This window comes from Sus scrofa, chromosome 2 (assembly GCF_000003025.6).
Source record: "Sus scrofa isolate TJ Tabasco breed Duroc chromosome 2, Sscrofa11.1, whole genome shotgun sequence".
Classification (NCBI taxonomy): Eukaryota; Metazoa; Chordata; class Mammalia; order Artiodactyla; family Suidae; genus Sus; species Sus scrofa.
In genome coordinates this window covers 25,357,126-25,379,313 of record NC_010444.4, presented here as the reverse complement: position 1 = coordinate 25,379,313, position 22,188 = coordinate 25,357,126, and the positions used below count along the sequence as shown (strand labels likewise).

The 22,188-nt window shown below is 40.7% G+C and overlaps 1 protein-coding gene across 2 annotated transcripts in view; it reads left to right on the top strand.

Moving 5' to 3' along the window:
• TRIM44 (tripartite motif containing 44) overlaps positions 576 to 22,188 on the top strand; it is a 103,546-nt gene continuing 81,933 nt past the window's right edge. For both annotated transcript variants that reach the window (XM_003122865.4, XM_005660994.2), the window contains exon 1: positions 576 to 1,631. In XM_003122865.4, coding sequence (XP_003122913.1) covers positions 963 to 1,631 — 669 coding nt within the window. In that variant the 5' untranslated portion in view covers positions 576 to 962. The remainder of the gene's footprint in view (positions 1,632 to 22,188) is intronic.

The window sequence follows — 22,188 nt, the reverse complement described above, 5'->3', positions numbered from 1 at the left end:
TTGCCTCAACTACTTCACCTGACATCTCTGCCAAACCCAAGGCAAGCTCTCTCTCTCTCTCTCTAAAAAGAAAAAAGGCGCAGGTGCAGAGGTTACCACCCTAGAAGTTCTGAGCCCTAGGAGAGGAGGAATGCAAACACACTTTGCAAACAGACAAAGCATAGTATTGCTTTAGATCAAAAATGTGTTTGCTCGCCCTGACTCTGATTCCCTGAGCCTAGGAGAACAAACATAACTGTTCCTTGGGCCCTTGGAAATGCCAAGGGGGAAGGTTCAGTCTGGTAAACAACCCTCCGTCCACACACCTTGCAGAAAGGCCACAACGGAGACTGAACAGGCAGTAACAATCTGGAAGGAGAGAGACTGAAATGCACCTGTACACCTGCCCAGTGGCTTTGAAAAGTCAGGCCGACACCTCCTGGGAAGGAGTGGAGGGTGCAGGGCCCAATCCTCTGCCTCCAGAGTAAGCGTGAGCAAGTGGGAGACCTCATCCATTCTCCCCCTCCTTCTGAGGATGCTGAGCCCCCGCGGGAAAAGCGGAAAAGGGCCAGTGCCACTTTAAATGACTCAGGAAGTAAAAGGGGGCCTCCTGACGCTGAGAGGGAAAGTGGAACCGGGGCGGCGCGAGGGCCCATCGTGCCGTGTTCTCGCCAGGGCAGCGGGGAGGGCGAGCGGGCGGCGTGGCGCAGGGGCCGACGGGGGCGCGGGACGGCCGCGCCGGAAGTGCCCCGGCAGCTGCAGGAAGCTCAGAGGGTGCCTAGCCGTGGAGCCGGCGAGAAGGCGGGGTGTGTGCTCCTGGGCCTGGCGGGGGCTGTAGGAGTAGGTGGCAGCGGGGCTGTGGAACGCGGTGCGGCAGCTGCCCGGGACGGCTCCCGGGTGGGGAGGAAGACGCAAGGAGGCCGCGCCGAGGCCAGGCGGCCAGCTCGGTGGGCTTGAGCCCCGGGCCGCTGCACGGCCCCCACATGGCCTCCGGAGGGGGCGCGGCCTTCGAGGAGCTGCCGCACGATGGCACGTGTGATGAGTGCGAGCCCGACGAGGCTCCGGGGGCCGAGGAAGTGTGCCGAGAATGTGGCTTCTGCTACTGCCACCGTCATGCGGAGGTGCACGGGCAGAAGTTCCCCCGGCACCACCTGGCCGAGTACGTCCACGGTGCTCACCAGGCCTGGGCCTCGGGACCTCAAGGGGGCGGCACAGGGGAGGAAGAAGTCGAGGCCCAGGTGGAGAAGGAGAAGGCCCTAGAAAGCGAGGCAGGGGAAGAGAGCGAGTCTGAGGAAGACAGTGAGTCCGAAGAAGAGAGCGAGACGGAGGAAGAGAGTGAGGATGAGAGCGAGGAAGAGAGTGAGGAGGACAGTGAGGAGGAAATGGAGGATGAGCAAGAGAGTGAAGCAGAGGAAGACAACCAAGAAGGAGAATCAGAGGCAGAGGGAGAAACTGAGGCAGAAAGCGAATTTGATCCGGAAATAGAAATGGAAGCAGAGCGAGTGGCCAAGAGGAAGTGTCTGGACCATGGGCTCGATTTGAGTACCTATTGCCAGGAAGATAAGCAGCTCATCTGTGTCCTGTGCCCAGTCATTGGGGCTCACCAGGGTCATCAGCTTTCCACCCTAGATGAAGCCTTCGAAGAACTAAGAGTAAGTATTGGGCATTCAGAGTACAGGCCTAGCGGTCAGGACACCTGGGTTGCAACTCAGGTGGCTTTCCTGGGGTCACACTCACCTTTCACCTTGTCCCCCAAAGGTTGGTCTGTTCAGCTTGTTGGGAGCAGTGCTTATGGACCTTTTCTGATTGAACTGCTTTGAGAATCAGATGAAAGTTTCTGGACTCAAGAAACATATTAATGTATACACAAAATCTAGTATCCAATTCCCAGAAAATGGCAACTCTTCGGATCCCAAGTAAAACATTCTTTGGATATTGGCTCCACTTAAGCTAGTTCCCACAGTATCTCCATTGTTGAGACTAAGGGCCTCGACTCAAGGCTCTTGACAGGGCAGTTACTTTGTCTTCTTGAAAACAGGACGAACCATGGTTTAGTCAGATGAAGTCAAGCAGATAGTTCCTCTGTAAAGACTTCCTAAGATTATGGGATTTTTTTTGTTCTTTTTTTGTTTGTGGGTTTTTGTTTTTGTTTTTGTTTTTTATGGCTGCACCTGCAGCACATGGACGTTCTTGGGCCAGGGATTGAATCCGAGCTGCAGCTGTGACTTATGGCAGCTCTGGCAAGGTGGGATCCTTTAACCCACTGCAGCAGGGCTGGGGATCCAACCCGATCCTCCCCAGGGACCCGAGCTGCTGCAATTGAATTCTTAACCCACTGTGCCACAGTGAGAACTCAAAGGCTATGGCTTTAATAATAACTTTATGTATACGGTGAATTCCTTTTAGGTTCTTCATGTTTGGTGCTTGTTTGGAAAGGAGGATAAGAGGGTTGAGGCAAAATTGGGAGGGAGTGGAGGTGACTGTGTCCTTTATCTTTTGCAAAAGGGCAGGGCTTTTATCTATCTTGAACCTTGCTGATCCCCTAGAACAGTGTTTGGAAATATTATAAATACTAGTAAATATTTGTTGAATGAATGAATTTGTAAAGGATTCGCCTTTTATTTATGGTGTGGATATTTATAATCAGTGGAGAGACTGCTGAAATTAACTAGGGAAGAAAGTCTGTGTGGCCTGATTGGTTCATTAGTTAATGTCATTATGACATCTTTTGTTTGCCTAAGCAACCTTGCATTTGGTGGCTTGGGATGACAAATACTTTGAAAATGAAAATCCCGTTTTAAGATTTTCTGTTTTTTAATGTATGGTACACATGCATAGTCTAACAAACAATTATAAAGCAAACACTGATGTAATCTCCACCTAGATTAAAAAATAGAATATTAACGATATTGAAGCCCTATGCCTTTTTAAAAAAGTAATTTTGCTATTATAACCATCTCCCTTTCCCATAGATAACGCTTATCCTGACTTTCGTGGGGATAATTTCCTTGCTTCTCTTTATATTTTTACCACATACGTCTGCATTTCTAAACTTACTGAACTTGATACATACGTATGCATTTCTAAACTTACGGAACTTGACACAATTGGTATTGTATTGTTATCATGCATTCTTTTGGATTTTGCTTCATTTTTTCAACATTGTGAGAATTTCATCCAGTGGGTGGCTATGGTTGGTCGATTTTCACTCCTGTATAGAATTTATGAATATGCCACAAGTTACCTGTTCTGGGAAGGATGACATTTGATTTCCAGATTATGGAGCTTCTGGTTATAAACAGTGCTAGCATAAACATTCTTGTTCATGTCTCCTTTTGCACATATGCATATACTTAAGTGGAATATAAATCTAGTAGTGTGATTGTTGGGTCATACGCAATGCATATCTTCAGTAATACTAGATGTTGCCAACTATTTTTCAAAGTGGTTGTACCAGTTTGTGTTGCCATGAAGAGCGTGAGAGTTCCTGTTGCTCAGTATCTTCACCAACACTTGATATTACAGAATTTTTTATTTTTGTCAGTTTTATGTTTATGTAATATGTATCTTCTTGTGGTTTAAATTTGCATTCTTCTGCTGGCTGATGACTTTATCTTTTGTATTTCTTCTTTTGCAAGGAAGAAAATTCATGCCTTTTGCTCATTTTTCAACCGGGTTGTCTATCTTTTCCTCATTTATAGGAATTTATGTACATATATATATTTGACTTTGTTTACATGGGTTGCAAATATCTTCTTGGTTTTTTTCTTTTTCTTTTCTTCTTTAAAAAATTGTGCATTCAACAGAGAAGTTCTTCATTTTAAGGTAGTAGAATTTACCCATAATTTCCTTTATTGTTAGTACTTTTTGTGTCTTGCTCCACTTAGTATTGATTTGGGGTAGTGGAGGTAGGGGCTCAATTTCATTTTTATCCCCTTACAGATAGCTAGCTGATCAAGCAGTATTTATTGAAAAGCCTGTTCTTTCTGCATTGATCTGTTGTGCCAACTGTCATATATCAAGTGCCCATTTGTGCCTGATGTATTTCTTGCTCTTCTGTTGTGTTCCATTGACATGTTAGTTTATCCCTGTGTAAACAACATGTTTTCTCAGTTGCCATAGCTCTGTAACATGTCTGAATATCTGGTAGAGCAAGTCTGTCCACTTTGTTCTTCTAGAAGAGTGTCTCAGTCAGTCTTGGACTTTTATATTTCTTAGAATCATGAAGTTCCATTTTAAAAAGAAGCTAGGGTAGTTGCCATTGTGGTGCAGCAGAAACGAATCCGACTAGGAAGCATGAGGTTGCGGGTTCAATCCCTGGCCTCGCTCAGTGGGTTAAGGATCTGGCATTGCCGTGAGCTGTGGAGTAGGTTGCAGACATGGCTCAGATCTGGCGTGGCTGTAGCTGTGGCAGTGGCCGACAGCTGAAGCTCAGATTCAACCTCTAGCCTGGGAACCTCCATATGCATGGGTGTGGCCCTAAAAAGCAAAAAAAAAAAAAAAAAAGAAGAAGCTGGGGAGTTCCCATTGTGACTCAGTGGGTTAAGGACTTACTATGTGAGAATGCAGGTTTGATCCCTTGCCTTGCTCAGTGGGTTAAAGATCTGGTGTTGCCACAAGCAGCAATGTAGGTAGCAGATGCACGTCAGATCCGCTGTTGCCCTGGCAGTGGTGTAGGCCTCAGCTGAAGTGCTGATTCAACCCCTAGCTTAGGAACTTCCATATGCCACATATGCAGCCATAAAAACAAAAGCTGGCAGGACTTTTTTTTGTATTGTTTTGAAATTATAAACCAATATATTGAGAATTAATACCATTACAAAATGAAGTCTTGTAGTCCATTTATTGTTTTGCCTTACAATAAAGTTTTATAATTTTTTTCCAAAAGATCTTGTACATCATTGTGAAATTTATTCCTGAATACTTACAATTTTATAGTATTATAAAAATGTTTTAATTTTTTGTTTTCTAATTGTGTAGGAAAATGAGTAACTTTTATGTATTTTTTTTTGTGTTAAAGTATCTCCCAAATTCTCTTATATAGTCTAGTAATAAATCTGTAGATTTGTTCTACATGCATGATCACATTATCTGCAAGAGGAACAGTTTTTGTTTCTTTTCAATCCTTATGCCTGTTATTATTATTAGCTTTCTTGCCTTAATGCTTTGGATAGGACCTCCAATATAAAGTTGAATAGAAGTGATAGTGGGTATTTGCACCTTGGTGGTAATTGAGGGACAATTTATAACCTTTCACAGTTAGTAGGTTTTTATCCTCCCACAAATATATTTCATCAGGTTAAGAAAGTTCCCTTCTAATCCTAGTTTGTTGAGAGTTTTTCTTAATATTGCATGGATACTGAAGTTTATCAAATGCTTTTCCTGCATCTATGGATGTTTATGTCATTTTACTCTTTTACACTATTAATGTGATGAATTACATTAATTGATATACGTATTAAATTTAAACGTTAGTAGTATGTTCACGTGTCTCAAAAGCCTCTCTTTCACCTTTGGTAATCACTTTTATTAGTTTTTTTGCTTATCTTTTGTTTCTGTTTGCAAGTACACATGTGCATATATACGGTCTTATTTCCATCCCTTTGTATCATTATTATATTTTATAGTTAAAACAACGTGGCATTTCTGTGGTAAACTTAAGTTGGTCATGCTGAAGTAGCCTTATGTATTTGAATTTAGTTTATTAATAATTTATGTAGATTTTTTTTCATTTATATTTATGGTATAAATTAGCTTGTAAATTTCTTCTACTGCCCTCATGAGATTTTGCTATCAAGGTTATGTTGGCTTTATAGTATGAGTCAGAGTATGTTGTTTCTCACATATTTTCTCTCTTTTAATGCTCTGGAAGTGTTTGTATAAGATTGGAATATTTGTTCCTAGAATGATTGGTAGCAATGACCATGAAAGCTGTCTGGACCTAAAGAGAGAGAGGGAGAGAGAATTTTGTGGTTTTGTATGGTATTTTTGACTATGGATTCAGTTTATTTGGTGGTTTTAAGTCTGTCCAGGTTGCCTATTTTTCCTTAAGTCAATTTTGATAAGTTATGTTTTCCTAGAAGTTTGTCCATTTTGTCTGAATTTTTAAATTACTTGTATAAATTTGTGAATCATACCCTATTATCTTTTTTCATACTGTAGCTCTCCTTTTTATTCCTTTAATAATAGTAAGCATATTGATATATAATCTGACACTGATAATTACAGTATATGAATACTTCATGGATTTCTCTCTGCCAGCTATTGTTTTTCTTCTTTGATCTTTATAATTTCCTTCCTTCTGCTGACTTTAGGACTTTTTTGTTCTTCTTTTTCTCATTCATTTAGGTGGAGGGTTAAGTTGTCAATTTGGGATCTTTCTTCTTTTTTGAGAAAGGCCTGTATTGCTATAAATTTCCCTCTGAGCACTGCTTTCGCAGCATCCCATAGATTTTGAGCGGTTGTGTCTTCATTATCATTTGTTTCAAGGTAGTTTTTAATTTCCTTCTTGATTTCCTCATTGACCCATTGGTTTTTTAGTAGGATGTTGTTTAGTCTCCATGGAGTAGGTTTTTTCTCTTTCCTTTTCCCATGGTTGATTTCTACAGCTATTTTTTTTTTTTGATGGTGTTTTTTCATGTTTCCTTGTTTCCTTTTGTGCTTCTTATGTTTGAGTAGCCTCTTGTTGCCTCTAAAAGATCATTTGTGGGGATTTTTCAAATCTCGACCCAAAGCCGTATTCTTCAAAAGAGGATTTGAGTTTGCTTCTGCTGAAACCTAAGAGTACAATTTGTTTAGAACTCCCTTAAACTAAATTAATTGAGACTCCTTGGACCAAATTATCAGGAGGTGGCTTCCCAAGTTTACAGCCTAAGGGATTTTTCTTTCTTCCCCCTCTTCACCCACCCCTTTACCCCTTTTGTTATGTTGCAAGGCACCGCCACCGCTCCTCACAGCCCTCTTTGGAGGGTGAATTAGTGGCAGGTTTACTTTAGTTTGTTTTTACTCTAGAATTTTCCTCTTTGGCAGTGGTAGGAGGGTCCCAAGTCTGTATGGAAAGGATCTCCTTTAAATTTCCCACCTAGAGCATCAGATTCACATCTGATGCTCAGTAAATTTACTTGTGATCAGTAAATTTACTCAAATCAAGGGCTGCTTCCTGCACTATCTTATGTTGGCACTTGGAACAGTTACTAAACTACGAACCTTATTAGGATTTCACCAGTTTTTCCTCTAATAACTTCTGTACCATGGTCCTCTAGCCATATACATTTTCTTGATTTTGGTGATTGTGATAGTTTTGAAGAATGCTCATCAGTATTTTGCAGACTGTCTTTCAGTTTAGGTTTGTCTGACGTTCTCCTTGTGGTTCAACTGGAATTGTGGGCTTGGGAGTGATATAGCTTCTCTTTTATGTTTTGCTTTTCTGACTTAGCAGTATGTCTTGGAAATCACTCTATAGATCTGCCTATTTATTTACTATTTATTTATTATAGCTGCATATACTCCAGTGAGTGTCATTTATTAAATTCTTAAGTTATGATTTTGTGTTTTTCAACCCTAGAATGCCTATTTTTTAAAAGATCCACTTCACTTCATCTCTGGAGATCTGATTCTTGATCATATGGCACATTTAATGGTTCTCATCTCATGCACTTTTTTTTTTATTCAATACTAGATATGTGTTTAAAAAATTTGAACTTGGTCAGAGCTTGGTTGTAGCTTTAATTAGTTTCAGTTCAGCTCTAGTTTCATATATTTTGAGGGCAATGTACATTTGCTTACTGACAGGAGAGTAGGTCTCTTGAAATATTAAAAATGGCTCGGCATGGTGATGAAAGAAGACGGTCTTTGTAATATTGCATTCATTCATTCAGCAAATATTTATTGAGTATTGGCCAAGGGCAGATGGCTTCTAAGCATTGGGAATATAGCTGTGAACAAAACAGAAAAAGCCTGCTGGAGAGTACTACTACTGGAGTGTACATCGTATTGGAAGGAAGTAGAGAAGAACAGATAAGCAAATAAACATGTAAGAAGTGTTACAAGGAAAAAATAAAACACAGAGTGGGATTAGAGAGGAGGGACAGTAAGTATCTTAGTTTTGCACTTGCTTTTTGACCTTGTTAGGTAACAGTTTGGCCTTGTTTGTTTGTTTAAAAAATGGGTATAAAGAAATAGTGTTTTGTGAGAATAAAACAACTTAGTTGGTGGTAACACACTTTAACCATGCTTATGCATTTTAAGTGATCTTTAAATGTTGGCTATTGTTTTTTATTATTAATAGGAGTCTAGTTAAACATACAAGTTTAGAGTTGAGAGGAATTTGAACAATGTATGTTTTGATTTTGATGCCAGACTGAGCTGTGAGTGAATGATATTGGTGGTAGAAAGCCAAAGTGTCACCAAGGGCTGCTGATACTTAGAATTAAGCAAACTTTAGGCCAGAATGGGCAGAAAACCATGGTGACTGAAGGGATCAGGGCAAGAAGGGATCAGGGCAGAGGCAACCTGAAAGCTATTCCAGAAGGACTAAGGTGAACACCTTGAAGGGTTAAGTTTAACCTTCAGCCACTGAAGCGACTTTTAAAGTCCTGCCTTTCTTCCTGTGCTGGTTTCAGAGGGCTTGGTCACCAAAGGATTCTGTGGGTCCAGATTTGAATTGAACCTGTATTCCAACTTTATCATAGAAATGTAGCGTCATAGCCTATATTACGACCACTTATCTAAGATATGCCACTTTATCTTACAGTGACCATGATTTCTGGTTCTGAAAATGGATCATTGGGTCTGACAAAGAGGTTTGATCTGACTCATGGATATTTTCATATGAAAATTCTTATGTTGTCAAGGGAATTTGCATTCATAGTTACATTTAATGAATCATTTTTGTTGAACAATATAAGTACAATTAGATATATTTAGAACTCTAGACCAGTAGTTTAAAAAATTATTTGGGGAGTTCCCGTCGTGGCGCAGTGGTTAACGAATCCGACTAGGAACCATGAGGTTGCGGGTTCGGTCCCTGCCCTTGCTCAGTGGGTTAACGATCCGGCGTTGCCGTGAGCTGTGGTGTAGGTTGCAGACGCGGCTCGGATCTCGCGTTGCTGTGGCTCTGGCGTAGGCTGGTGGCTACAGCTCCGATTTGACCCCTAGCCTGGGAACCTCCATATGTCATGGGAAGCGGCTCAAGAAATGGCAAAAAGACAAAAAAAAAAAAATTATTTGGGGAGTTCCTGTTGTGGCTCAGTGGGTTAAGAACCCAACTAGTATCCACGAGGATGCGAGTTTGATCCCTGGTCACACTCATGGGCTTAGAATCCGGCATTGCCACAAGCTGCGGCTTACGTCATAGATGCAGCTTGGATCCCACCGTGCTGTGACATAGACCAGCAGCTGCAGCTCCGATTTGACCCCTAGCCTGGAAACTTCCTTATGCCTCAGGAGTGGCCCTAAAAAGAAAAAAAAAATATTTTGAACGTAACCTACAGTAGGGGAAATATAGTTTACATTGTGGTTTGTTTCTCTCTCTCACACACACATACAGAGAGCTATACCTTTAACTAACTCAAATGGAACACTGTTTAACTTACTGCATATGATGTGTTCTGTTTTTATTCTCTTTTGCTCAGAAAAATTTCTGGATTCTCCCAATAAATTGATTTCATTGCACTCTCATGTGTCATGTCCTGTGGTTTGAAAAGCACTTGTCTTGTTCACTCCAAGACCACCTGAAGCAGAGGTGGAGTCTCATAAAATGGCAAAGGGAGAAGTGGTTGGCAGAGTTTAGCACATATTTATAAGCATCTATGGAGCTCTTAACATAGCTTTGTTATGGGCAGATCCAAAGCTTTTGAAGCTATACCCTTTTCCCTAGAGTTTGCCTTTAAGATGGGTATTTGGAGAGAAGAATGTTTGGTTAAATAACAGTGGGAACAGGTGTAGAGGGGAGCCAGTGAGGAGGCACTAGTAGCAGGGTGGCTGGAAGCACATAGGCATGTGCTCAGAACAGCTGCGTCTCTAGAGGGGCTGGAGGTGGAGGTATGCAACTGCTGTGTCTCATAATGGTCAGGGCTCTGGTTCTGTAGTCTGTTCATAAGCAGCTCTGGTAGGGTGGCAGAAGGGTGAATGTCTGCTATAATGTCACTATTTATATTTTTATTATTTGTGCCAAAATGATTTGGGGTACCTTCTAATGAAACCATGAAGTACTGGCTACACAATGGTTCCGTCAGTGTTTTATGGTTTGTACAGAACAAGACAAAAGCTAAGACTAAGGTAAAGGGAATGGCTTGGTGTCAATTGAAGCTGCTTCGAATGTTTCCATGGAAAGTTAAAGTAAGGCCTGCAGTTCTGGGATTCTCCATCTCAGTCTACCCTTCAAAATGTACTTTCTTAACCTATAATAAGTCTGGAGGTATGCAGTGAAGAAGACAGAGCCCTGGAGTTCCGTTGTGGCGCAGTGGTTAATGAACCCGACTAGGAACCATAAGGTTGCAGTTTTGATCCCTGGCGTTGCTCAGTGGGTTAAGGATCCGGTGTTGCTGTGAGCTGTGGTGTAGGTCGCAGACACGGCTCAGATCCCATGTTGCTGTGGCTCTGGTGTAGGCCAGCGGCTCTCTAGCCTGGGAACCTCCATATGCCTCGGGTGCAGCCCTAGAAAAGACAAAAAAAAAAAAAAAAAAAAAAAAGAAGACGACAGAGCTCTGTCTTCCATGGAGTTTACCCTTTAGCTGAGGAGAGAGATAAGGAAGAGTAATTTCGGATGGTAGTGTATACTGTGAAAACAATAAGTCACAGTAATGGAAGAGTGAGTAGTGTGGCAGGAGGGAGTTACTTTTTGATCAGGTGGTCAAGGAAGGTGTCTTTGAGGATATGACATTATTGCAGAGACCCGAATTACGAGATAGTGTAAAGATTTGGGAAACCCCCCTACTGTGTTTCCATTCAGTGCTTTTTGTGCAATGTCCAGTGATTCATAGCAGAGATGATTAGTTCAGTTCATACATCTCTTTGTAAAGGCATTAGATGGCTCTTGAATTGAAAGTAGCAGTGTAGGGAGTTCCCGTCGTGGCGCAGTGGTTAACGAATCCGACGAGAAACCATGAGGTTGCAGGTTCGATCCCTGGCCTTGCTCAGTGGGTTAAGGATCTGGCACTGCCGTGAGCTGTGGTGTAGGTTGCAGACGTGGCTCGGATCCTGCATTGCTGTGGCTCTGGCGTAGGCCGGTGGCTACAGCTCCAATTAGATCCCTAGCCTGGGAACCTCCATATGTCATGGGAAGCAGCTCAAGAAATGGCAAAAAGACAAAAAAAAAACCCAAAAAACAAACAAACAAACAAAAATGAAAGTAGCAGTGTGGTTCTTACAGGTGAAAATACTACTCTATCTAGGAAGTATGAACTTATGGGGACTCTGTTTTATAGTAGCTCAGTTTTTCAGAGGATTCAACGTTCATGGTGGTGAAATGTCGTTAAAGAGAGCCTAGGGGGCTTCTACAGGGTTAAGTGGAGGGGAAAGCCATCCAGTTCTCTTAAGAGCATGGACTCTCCTCACAATCTTAATTATTGAAATTACACTTTACAATCTAAGAATCAAGAAAAAGTCTGGGAGAAGACCGGTTCAGGCAGAAAGAATGTGACTACAAAGACTCTAAGGTAGAGGTGAACTTAGGGTGTTGTAGGGACAGCAGAAAGGTCATTATGGAGTTGAGTGGAGTGAGAGAGAGGAGGAAATAGTTTAACAAAGTAAACCATGTGTCTCTCACCTTGTTGCCACATTTTAGACTCACCTGTTGGGGGGGGTCTAGAAAATCCTGTGATTGGCCTCACCCCAGCCTTAAATCAAAACCTTTAGGGATGGTCAGGTATTTTGTAGAATGTCTTCCTATTGTGATTTGTCTTATGTTCATCTCATGATTAGACTGGAGTTACTGGTTTTTAGGAGGAAGACCATAGAATTAAGAGTACATACTATCAAGACAACTTATTACTGTTGATGTCTGGGAGACAGGGATCTGAGAGAGGGAACAGAGAGTCCTCTGGCATGTTCTCTCTCTGATTCTTTTTCATATGGTGCCTCATGAGCAAGAGTCATGTAATGTCTCAAGCACTAGCTTAGAAAATGTCTCCTTGCTCCTCCTTTACTCACTGGTCAACTTTTGAGTGCAGCCCAATTCTTGAGAAATAATTACAGTTGACTTTAGAATAACTCCAGGATTAGGAGCACTGACCTTCTCGCAGTTGAAAATCCAAGTATGATTTTTAGTGAGACCCTCTGTAGCCACAGTTCCTCTGCGTCTGTGGATTCAGCCAACCCTGAATTACACAGTGCTATAGTATTTACCATTGAAAAAAATCCACCTGTAAGTGGATCTGCCCAGTTCAAACCTGTCTAAGGGTCAACTAATAATAATAACCAGCATTTATCTGATTCTATGTGCCAGGCATTGTTGTAAGCACTGCATATGTATTAACACATTTGATCATCATAACAATCCTAGAGGTGCAGTTTATTATCTCTTTTACACAGGAAGGTAAGTGAGGCATAGAAAGATCAGATAACTTGCTGAGGGTCATGCAGTTGAAAGTGGTAGAGGAGTCTTAGTAGCTGACTCTTGAGAGAAAAGGTGCAAACTTTCTCTGCTCTCTCCCCAAGAATCCAGTGCCCTCTTTTTCTCTTCCGTGAACTTTCAGTCAAAATAGAATGGGTTAATAGGCATATTATACTATTAGATGATTGCTTTTCAGGGTGAGGTTGCTGATTGCAGTAGGTGTAGTATTCTCAAGCCCCTCTGGGGATAAAGGACTGTGTGTCTGTGGTACCACCTTTTCTCAACCACAGCCCACAATGTGGAAGTTGCCCTGCCTGTCCATTTCTTTTCTCTTCCCTTGTATCTGACCCAAGACTGAGAAGCCAGAGATCTATCTGTGCCACTGCTCAATGTGTCTTCTGCTTGAAGTTACAGTTCATACCGGAATAACTAGCTGTTTCATGCTTCTGTTTCTGTTCCGTGGTTTTATATCCAGAGCCAGGGGCTAAATTTGCTGTGTGGCAGAAAGAAGCGCAGATGCTCATGGACCTCTCAGAAGAGACAGAGTATAGACAAAGAAGAAGTGAAACACAAACTTTAGTCCTGATATATGGGGTAGAGATGAGAATCCTTTGTGTGTGTGTGTATGTGTGGCTGTGATGGGAATCAAGCCAGCATGGCATCAGGGGATTAAAAAAATCAGTATTGATGTCATTTTCAAATGGTAAAAATGAACTAATGAGAAAAATAAAACCAACCAAAATATTCCAAATACACTAAGTATTCAATCCATAATTTATGGCAGATAACCAGTGCCTCTGACATACATTGTGATGTGCTAAATTATTCTTGTTGAACATTTAATTATATAAATTAAACTCACTTCAGATATGTGTGTGTGTGTATGTGTATATATATGTATAGCTAGTTTTTGGTCAGGTAGCAGAGTAATATTTTAATTTCAATAGAATATTAAAGAAAGCATTTGTTATATGTCCAAACTATACCATATAGTTAGCTTTATTGTCCAAAACTAGTATTTTTTAAGTTGATTTCATTTATGTGAATAATTTCTGAGCACTTATGGTGAGCCATGTGACAGGTATTGAGAAGAACAAAGAAAGATTCCTCACATCAAGAAGCTTATAGTCTTTTCATGTGCTTATTTATATATTAGATAGGAATATCAGAAGAGAGGTACAAATAATATGTCATGGAGGCTCAGAGAAAAGGGAAGTTCATTTCAGCTGGAAGCATGGAATCAGGAAAGATTTCTTAGAGGAAGTGGTATTTGAGGTGAGCCTTCAAAAATGGATAGGATTTCACCAGGTAGTTACAACTAGGCAGCTGCCCCTTGTGTTCTCACAGCAACAGCGTATGCACATTTATTATAGCATTAAATATAGTATACTATATCAATATTATTTCTTCCCATGTATCTGTCCCTCTTGGGTTATAAACTCTTCTTCTAGGGTTAGGACTGTATGTTATTCATCTTTGTTTTCCCAGCACCTTGCACTGTGCCTGTTGGAGAGTAGATGTATGTGAAATATTTGGTAAATGTATGATATGAAGTATAATAATCTCAAATAGCTCCAGGGCATCAATGAGAACTGAAAGAGATAGTTTTGCATGGTGATTTAGTATATCAGTGTTAACGTTACATTTAACCACATCTGAAATAATGAAATAATTTGGAAATATCCAAAATAACAGCAGCTCAAACAAGATGGATGTTTTATTATTATTCTCTTATATAGAAGAAGTCTGGATGTGGTCATTCTAAAACTGGTATGGAGGAACCATAAAGTTATTAGGAATCTAGGCTCTTTCTACCTCTGTTCTGCCATCGTTAGGGTATAGTTTTTGTCATGGAACAAGATGAGTGTTAGAGGTCCATCCAGTATATTTGAATTCCAGGATAGCAGACATATGAAAGTGAAGAATATAGTGCCCGTCTATCTTAAGATACTGTCTAGAAGTTGGACACATTGCTGCTTATGTTTCATTGGTCGGAGTTCAGTCCCATGACCTTATCTAGTTCTTTGGGCCATGATGTGTCCAGCTAAACGCTGGAGTGTGTTATTAGGGAAAAATGAGAGAATGAATATGGAGGACCAAATGGTCTTGCCTTAATTGGCTTTGCAGTCTGTGAGTTTGAGTCCTGACTCTGCTACTTATTAGCTGTGTCATGTTGGATAGTTCACTTGGTCTCTCTTGAGTCTTCGTTTCCTAGTCTGTAAAATGGGCATAATAATTATTTCTCCTTTTTGGGTTGTAGTGAGGAACAGACAAGATGATACATGTAAAAAGCTTAGCACAGAGCCTGGAATATAATAATCCTTCAGCAATTAGTGACTCTTACTGTTATATATTACCATTATAGAGCCATATAAGTTTCTTTTCTGAGTTCAATTCTAGACCAGTCTGGCAGAAGTAGAAGTTCGGACACCAAGTTTCTTTGGGTGAAAACTGTTCAGCCCCCTCTCCTTCTGCTCCTTCTGCATGCTCTATTCTGGTGGGTAGATAGGCTGGTGAAAAACCTTTCTTCAGAGAAGAGGCGCCTGTATATTTCAGTGTCCTGCTGGTGCCTTATGCACTAGCTAACCAAAACACAGCTGGTGTGTCTAATTTTAGATTCACAAGTCTTGCTGGTTGTCCTCTTTAAATTCTGTTTTACATTCTGAACTGTGGGAAATTTTTATAGACACTGAGGGAAGGTAGGGGCAATACACCCTTTACTTTCTGCTTAGAAAATAGCCTCCATTTTCTTTCTAGTAGGTGATGGGGGAAAGAGGTTATCCCTGCTCTTCTCGTCTCTGTAATTTGTGTGTTTGTGGACCCTGACCAAGTATAACCTGTGTTGCGTGGTAGACTCTCACTTCATATGAGTGAAGAATGGAAATGCTAGCCTTTGGCTGAGGTCATAAAACTAAGGGAGTCTAGAAACTCTTGTCTGCTGTTGAATTTTGAGGCTCTTTCCAGAGATCAGATAGTAATAATAATAATAGTTATTAAGTGGCTTTAGGTCAGGTGTTTTTCACTCATTATTTCAGTTGATTTCAGTATAACTTCTACAATAAGCCATGTTATTCTGATTCTCATTTTATAGATGAGGAAACTTATATTCAAAGAGGTTGAGCTTTGCTGAAGGTCACCTAGTTAATAAGTAGAAGGACTAGGATTTGAATTGAGGTCTAACCCTTAAGTATATTTTCATTCTGCCATCCCATTCAGGCTCTACTCTCAATTATCCCCGCTTACATTTAATCTTTCTAAATTGTACTGACATGTTCTCCTGATGTTTAGTATCTCTGTGAAGGTATTTCGTAGCTAAATATTTTCTGAATATTCTGATCAGACTATTAAAACTGTTCTATCCCTATCTGGATTTTTTTCCTTCCTAGATATTTTACAGAGTATTTCAATTAGTAACAGGTTGTTTTGTTCATTTTTTTCCATTCGGCACTTCTCTAGCTCAGTACTTGATACTTAGTAGTCAGTCACTTAATATATTGTTTATCACTTAATAGTAACGATAAGAATAATGATGACTAAAATTTATTGAGAACTTAGTATGCACCAGGCCCTATAGTATAAACTTCCTACGTATTATCTCGGTTAATTTTTACCACAGTTCTTTGAGATAGAATATTTAAGATATGTAGATGGATCTCTCTCTCTCTCTCTCTCTCTATATATATATATATATATATATATATATATATAGCTTTTTTATAGCCGCACTTGCGGCATATGAATGTTAAGATATTTTTTATATATTGTTTGAAGTTAATGGCATGGTGTTTTTTTCCTTTGATTTGTTCATTCAATCAGGTGGCCTACTTAGGGCTATAGGGAATTTAACAATGAACAGTTCAAAGTCCCTGGTCTCATGGAGCTTTTTTTTCTTTCCTTTTTTTTTTGGCTGCACCCACAGCATATGAAAGCTTCTGGACCAGGGGTTGAAACTGCACCACAGCAATGACCCACACCACATTGCAGCACCAGATCCTTAACCTGCTGTGCCACAGAAGAACTCCTCATGGAGTTTTTATTGTATAAGCAAAACAGACAAAAGCAAGTTAAACAGTAAATGACACTTCAAATAATGATAAATGCTGTGAACAAACATGGGGAAGGAGAAGGAGGGTGACTGGGATGGGGGAATGAGAGGGAGACTCTTTAAGGGTCTGAGAAGGATTTTTCTTAAGATAGTTTCCTTGGAATAGTTAGAGCCAGTGGTGGGCGGATTTGGGGGCATCCAGTTGGAGGAAGTAGCGAGTGTAGAGACTCAGAGAGGACAAGCTTACTGGGAGATAAAAGATGGCTAGAGTATAATGAGTAAGGGTGCTGGGTGGGGAGTAGTAGATGAGGTCACGTTCCCAAGTAGGCTGTGATGAAGATTTTGGATTTCACCCTGAGTAGCCGTAGACTATTTAAGCAGGAGAATGAGTGATATGATTCATGTTCTTAAAATTTCATTCTGGCTCCTGTGTGGAGAATAGACCATAAGGTTGGTGAGTAGGAGCAGTGTCACTATGTGGCGGTGGTGAAGAGTACTGGAACTTGGCCTGTGTATTAGAGTTAGGTCTGAAATGACATGGTGATAGTTTTTCTTCCACACAAAAATGATTTTGGATCTAAGCAACTGTACAAAGGTGATTGCCTAATGGAAAATGGATTTGGAGTTGGTAAATCATGTCATATGAAGAAGATGGTAATGAATTTGTGGACGTGGTGTGGTGGTACCAACACAAGGCCACTGGGACTAAAAAAAAAAAAGATAGGCAGTCAGTATTCTTTCTGAACTCAGCTTCTTCTCATTCTTTGTCATATAGAATTCAACATTCAGGAGCCGTTTAGGATATTTAGGTGGTTCACACTTAGATTTCTACTGACACATGACCTTTCCTTTGATGCCCAGATGGTTATTGGCATTAAACTAGACTGACTCCTATGAAGGTGTAGAGGCCAGTTGTCAAGAAATACTTCCTATTCTGATGCCGCTTTTACCTACCATATTCCACCTTTGTTTCTGCCCCATTGCCCATTCAAAGGACGTTCCCTTTACAATGAACTGTATTATTTCTGTATTTTGGAGTGAATGGATGAACATATGTTAATGAGGTATTCTGAACCCCTTTTAAGAAGACATTTCAACTTTCTTGGTGTTCAAATGCAAGAACCCTTAGAGGTAGACAACTGTTAGAGAATTGCTTTCAGAGATAGCAACTTCCAATGTCTGCAGGGACCCAAAAGTTAATGTAAATGAGAGACGCTGGCCAGGCTAACTGGAACACTGCAGAGAGCTTGCCTTGCTTAAAGCTGCTGCTCACCTTCAGCCAGTTGCTGCTAAATGGGAAAGGGAGCTCAGTGCAGTCATACCTTTCAGATTTTAAGAAGAAGCTAGAAATCTTTATTATGTCTTATTTCCTGATTTTTAAATGTTGGCAATAATTAAAAATTCCTAGTATGTTGTGTAGGACAACATGCTAAAAACTAAAAAAAAAAAAAAAAAAAGTTATATAGGCTGCAGGCTGTGAATTTGTACATTCTGATTTGACCCATTTTCCTCACTTAGAAATTGAGAAACAGAAACTCAGAGATGTAAAGTGACTTTCCCAAGCTCATACAGCAATTTGAAGGACAGTAACTAGGAATGGAGCTTAGGTCTCTTTTCTCTTTATGCAATGTTCTTTACACTAGGAAAGTTAAATTTTTTTTTTTTTTTGTCTTTTTGCTATTTCTTTGGGCCGCTCCTGCGGCATATGGAGGTTCCCAGGCTAGGGGTCGAATTGGAGCTGTAGCCACTGGCCTACGCCAGAGCCACAGCAACTCCGGATCCGAGCCGCGTCTGCAGCCTACACCACAGCTCACGGCAACACTGGATCCTTAACCCACTGAGCAAGGCCAGGGACCGAACCCGCAACCTCATGGTTCCTGGTGGGATTCGTTAACCACTGTGCCACGACGGGAACTCCCCAGGAAAGTTAAACTTTTGAGGGATTCTGAGGAACACTCAAGCCCCTTTTCATAGAAAAGTACATGTTCATTCTAAATTTTGCATACAATTTGAGGGGTTTCAGACTCCCTCCCTGAAATCAGTATGTGAACATTAGATTAAAAAACCCCTCTCTTATACCTGTTGACTTATATGTTTGAATGCGAAGGAATCAGTGCCCCAATATTTATACTTAAACTCTTGGAGAGAGGTACTTGAAGCAGAAGCCACACGGCGGTCCTCCCTTTTCCCCTCCCTCCCTTTCTGTGTATTAAAACTTAATTAGACAATAGGAGTAAATTTAAATAAGTCTAAGACTCTTCCTATTACTGTCTTCACTGCTAGTCTCTCTAGTCATTGATTTATCTTGTCTTTTACATACATATGTATCACTCAGAAAAGAATAGCTTTTTCTATAAATGATATTTATAGTATGTGTTGTTTTGCAAGTTTTAAAGAAAATTAACATTGGATGTTGCCTTGTACCCAGCTACACACCTAGAAGATAGGTCTACTTCATTTTTAAATATTTCTATGTCATATCCCATTTGTTATTTCCATAGTTTATTTAGCCACCCATTATTGATGGATGCTTGGGATGTTTCCAGTTTCCAGTATTACAACAGTACTGCAATAACTATTTTTGTGCATGCCTCCTTTACACATGTTAGTATTTCAAAGGCGAGAAAACAGACCAAAAAAATGGACGTGCTAGCATGTGATTTCAAAGTAGCTTTATCATATTATATCAGCAACTTATGAAAATCCCCAATTTTCCCCAAATCTCTCATCAATTGGTATTCTCAAATCAAAACTTTTTTAATATGATAGGTAAGAAATTATATCATAATTGTAAGTTTGAGTATCTTTTTTATCTTTTCATAGGTTTATTAGCCATTTCACACTTCTATTATGTTCATATCCTTTGTTGGGATTTCTTTCGTGCTTCTTTGGCCTTTTCTTATTTATAGGGATCCCTTATGTATTTTCTTGTATATTATTGATACCAGCCTTTTCTCTTGTATATGTTATAAATCTTTTCATTTCAATCATTTTGATCTTGGTTTTGCCACGTACTAGCTCTGTGATTTGGGGGAGATCATTTGACTTCAACAGAACCATTTTTCTCCACTGTACAGTGAGAATACACTACCGTTTAGTTACTGTGTTACTGTGTCATGCTAGTGGAAGAGTATATGAGTACTGTGATTTCTCATTTGATTTCCACCGGCCATTTTCTCAGCTGTGAAGTGAGAATATCCTACTTTTTGGGGGTTTTTTTGGTGAAATGCCGATGAAAGTGCTTTGGAGAGTTAAGACTACCTTGAAATGTAGGCGTTGTGTCCTTTCTTTGGCTTTATTATGATTCGTCCTTAGGTGCTGGCTTTTATGAAGCATCACACATCTCTACAGAGTGATCAGATTTTGAGGGGTGGATGTCACAACATAGCACTTGTCTTGTTTTAATCTGCATTTCCTGGGGGGGGAGGAAAGAGGTACATAAACAAGATATGCTCACATTGAACTCCTGTGTTCTTGGAAAACACTGTGTGGGATGGGGTAAGGAAGAGCAGTATCAGGAGAATCTCACTTCTTCTCCACGCACAGTGCCTGCCTGCCCCAAGGACTGACAGAATAGAATCGTCATTTATGGAACCAAATGTCTGCAAGGTTAGAATTCTTCTAACTTCTCAATTAGAACATAGGTTTCGGAGGCACCGTTCTGTTCCACCACAGTAGGGATGTGTGAGAGCGCAATCCCCTATTCTGGCTACTGCCCTCTGCAAGCAAATAATTAACTAAAATGTGATACTACCCTATGGTTTGGGGACATTCATACTCAAATATCACTGTAGACCTGGACAGCTCTGTGCCCCTGCCCTGTGCACTTCCTTTAGACATACCTGCCTCCTTCTAGACCACTCTTCAAGTACCCAGGGCCCAAGAATTGCCTGATGAATTGTCCTGACCCTCCTTCCAGGGTCTGCAAAGGCTCTTTTTGAGTCCATCCTCCCAAAGATGGATCAAACCATTAGATCCCATCTCTGCTGTGTGCATCTCTAGGTCCCAGGTGTGGTCAAGGGCAACTGAGAGGGATGTCTGAAAGCTTGGGTTTACTAGTGTGAACTTTGGTGTGCAAGGCCCTCGAGGTGCAGGAAGGGGCTGGGTATGAGAAAAGAAAGGAAGTGGATTTGAACCAGTCCTGCAGCTGTCAGAGGCGGGTCTACCCAGAGGAGCCTCTCCCTTCTGACCAACTGCTTATTATTGGTGGGGGTGGGAAAGGTTTTCTTCCCACCTGTTTAAAGGCTGGCTCAATATAGACCCCGATTGATCTTTGAGAATAATCCTCATGGAGAGTGGGGTGGGAGGTAGTATGGGTGAACTTCCCTGAAGGGAGAGTCTGTGCCTCTCCTCTGTCACAGGGCTGGGTAGGCAGGGCTGGGTAGGCAGGGCTGCTGAGGCTTTGTGAAAAGGAGGAAGGATTCTGCTGACACGTTGTATTTTTATGAAAGAAGGCTGAGGTTCCCTTATCTCTCCACACAAGACACATCTGCCTGCAAGCAGGCTGTTTGCTTCTTAGGTATCCCTCCATCGTCCTGTTTTTCTTCTGAATGTTTTAAGACACAGTTTGGTGCATTCCTTTCTGTTCTCTAGAGCCAGGGGGAAAGTCACTGTATATCAGGGCTCTTGTTGAAGAGCTTAAAATGGGCAGTGGCAGCTGGGATGTGGGGGAAGAGAGCTTTCCAGGGACAAGTGACCTGCTTGGTTCAGCCAATGAGAAGCAGGTTAGAGGAGTGATATCACCAGGCAGGCTTTATTGTCTGATCATCTCATAAAAACAGGATTGTTTCTGGCAACTTAACCCTTTTTTAGGTACTTCAGGTCTCACACACTCCCTGGTACGTGATCTCCAGATTCCTTTTCTCAAATGTCTGCTGTCAGACCAGAGGTTAAAGATTTAAGTTGGTGAAGAAATTTGGAGAGTTATAAACTATCATTTAAAAAATACAAACTATTAAAATTTAGAACCACTTAGAATGGCAGTATTAACTCAGCTGTACTTGGAGAGCACATCTAAAGCAGATTCTGGTCTTAGTCATGTTCCATCAGACTTTTACTTGATAGACTTGGGGGAGAGAGGAGGTTAGAGGGAAAAAGCGTTTAGACTTTAGTCTCTTTTAATCTGTATGACAGAGTGTTATTCAAAATATGTCCTGTCTTGGAGGAATTGGAATCTGCCAAAAATATTTGGAAAATATTACTGATTCTGAGGTCAGTTTTGAGGAACAGATATTTGTAGTGTTTGTTTATATGGTACTTTTTATTGTCATTTTGCTTCTTCCTACTTCTTTTTCCTCACTGGAAAAATAAGGTGATGATCCTATCTTACCCCCAAGGAGTTGAGATAAGAAAATAAACTAATTCATGTGATTTTAGCTTGTGCTACACCCACGTATGATGACAAGGGCATTCATATCTTCAGATTGCACCTTCATTCATCCATTTCTTCAGCACACTTTTTCACATACCTTGATGCTGGGCACAAATACAGAGAAAGAAGATGAGCTCTTACCCTTAAGGAGTTTAGAATATGGTGAGACAGGTAATAGTAATAAAAATGTCTCATATATCTATTGTCTTTACTATGTACCAGGCCCTATTCCAAATGTAT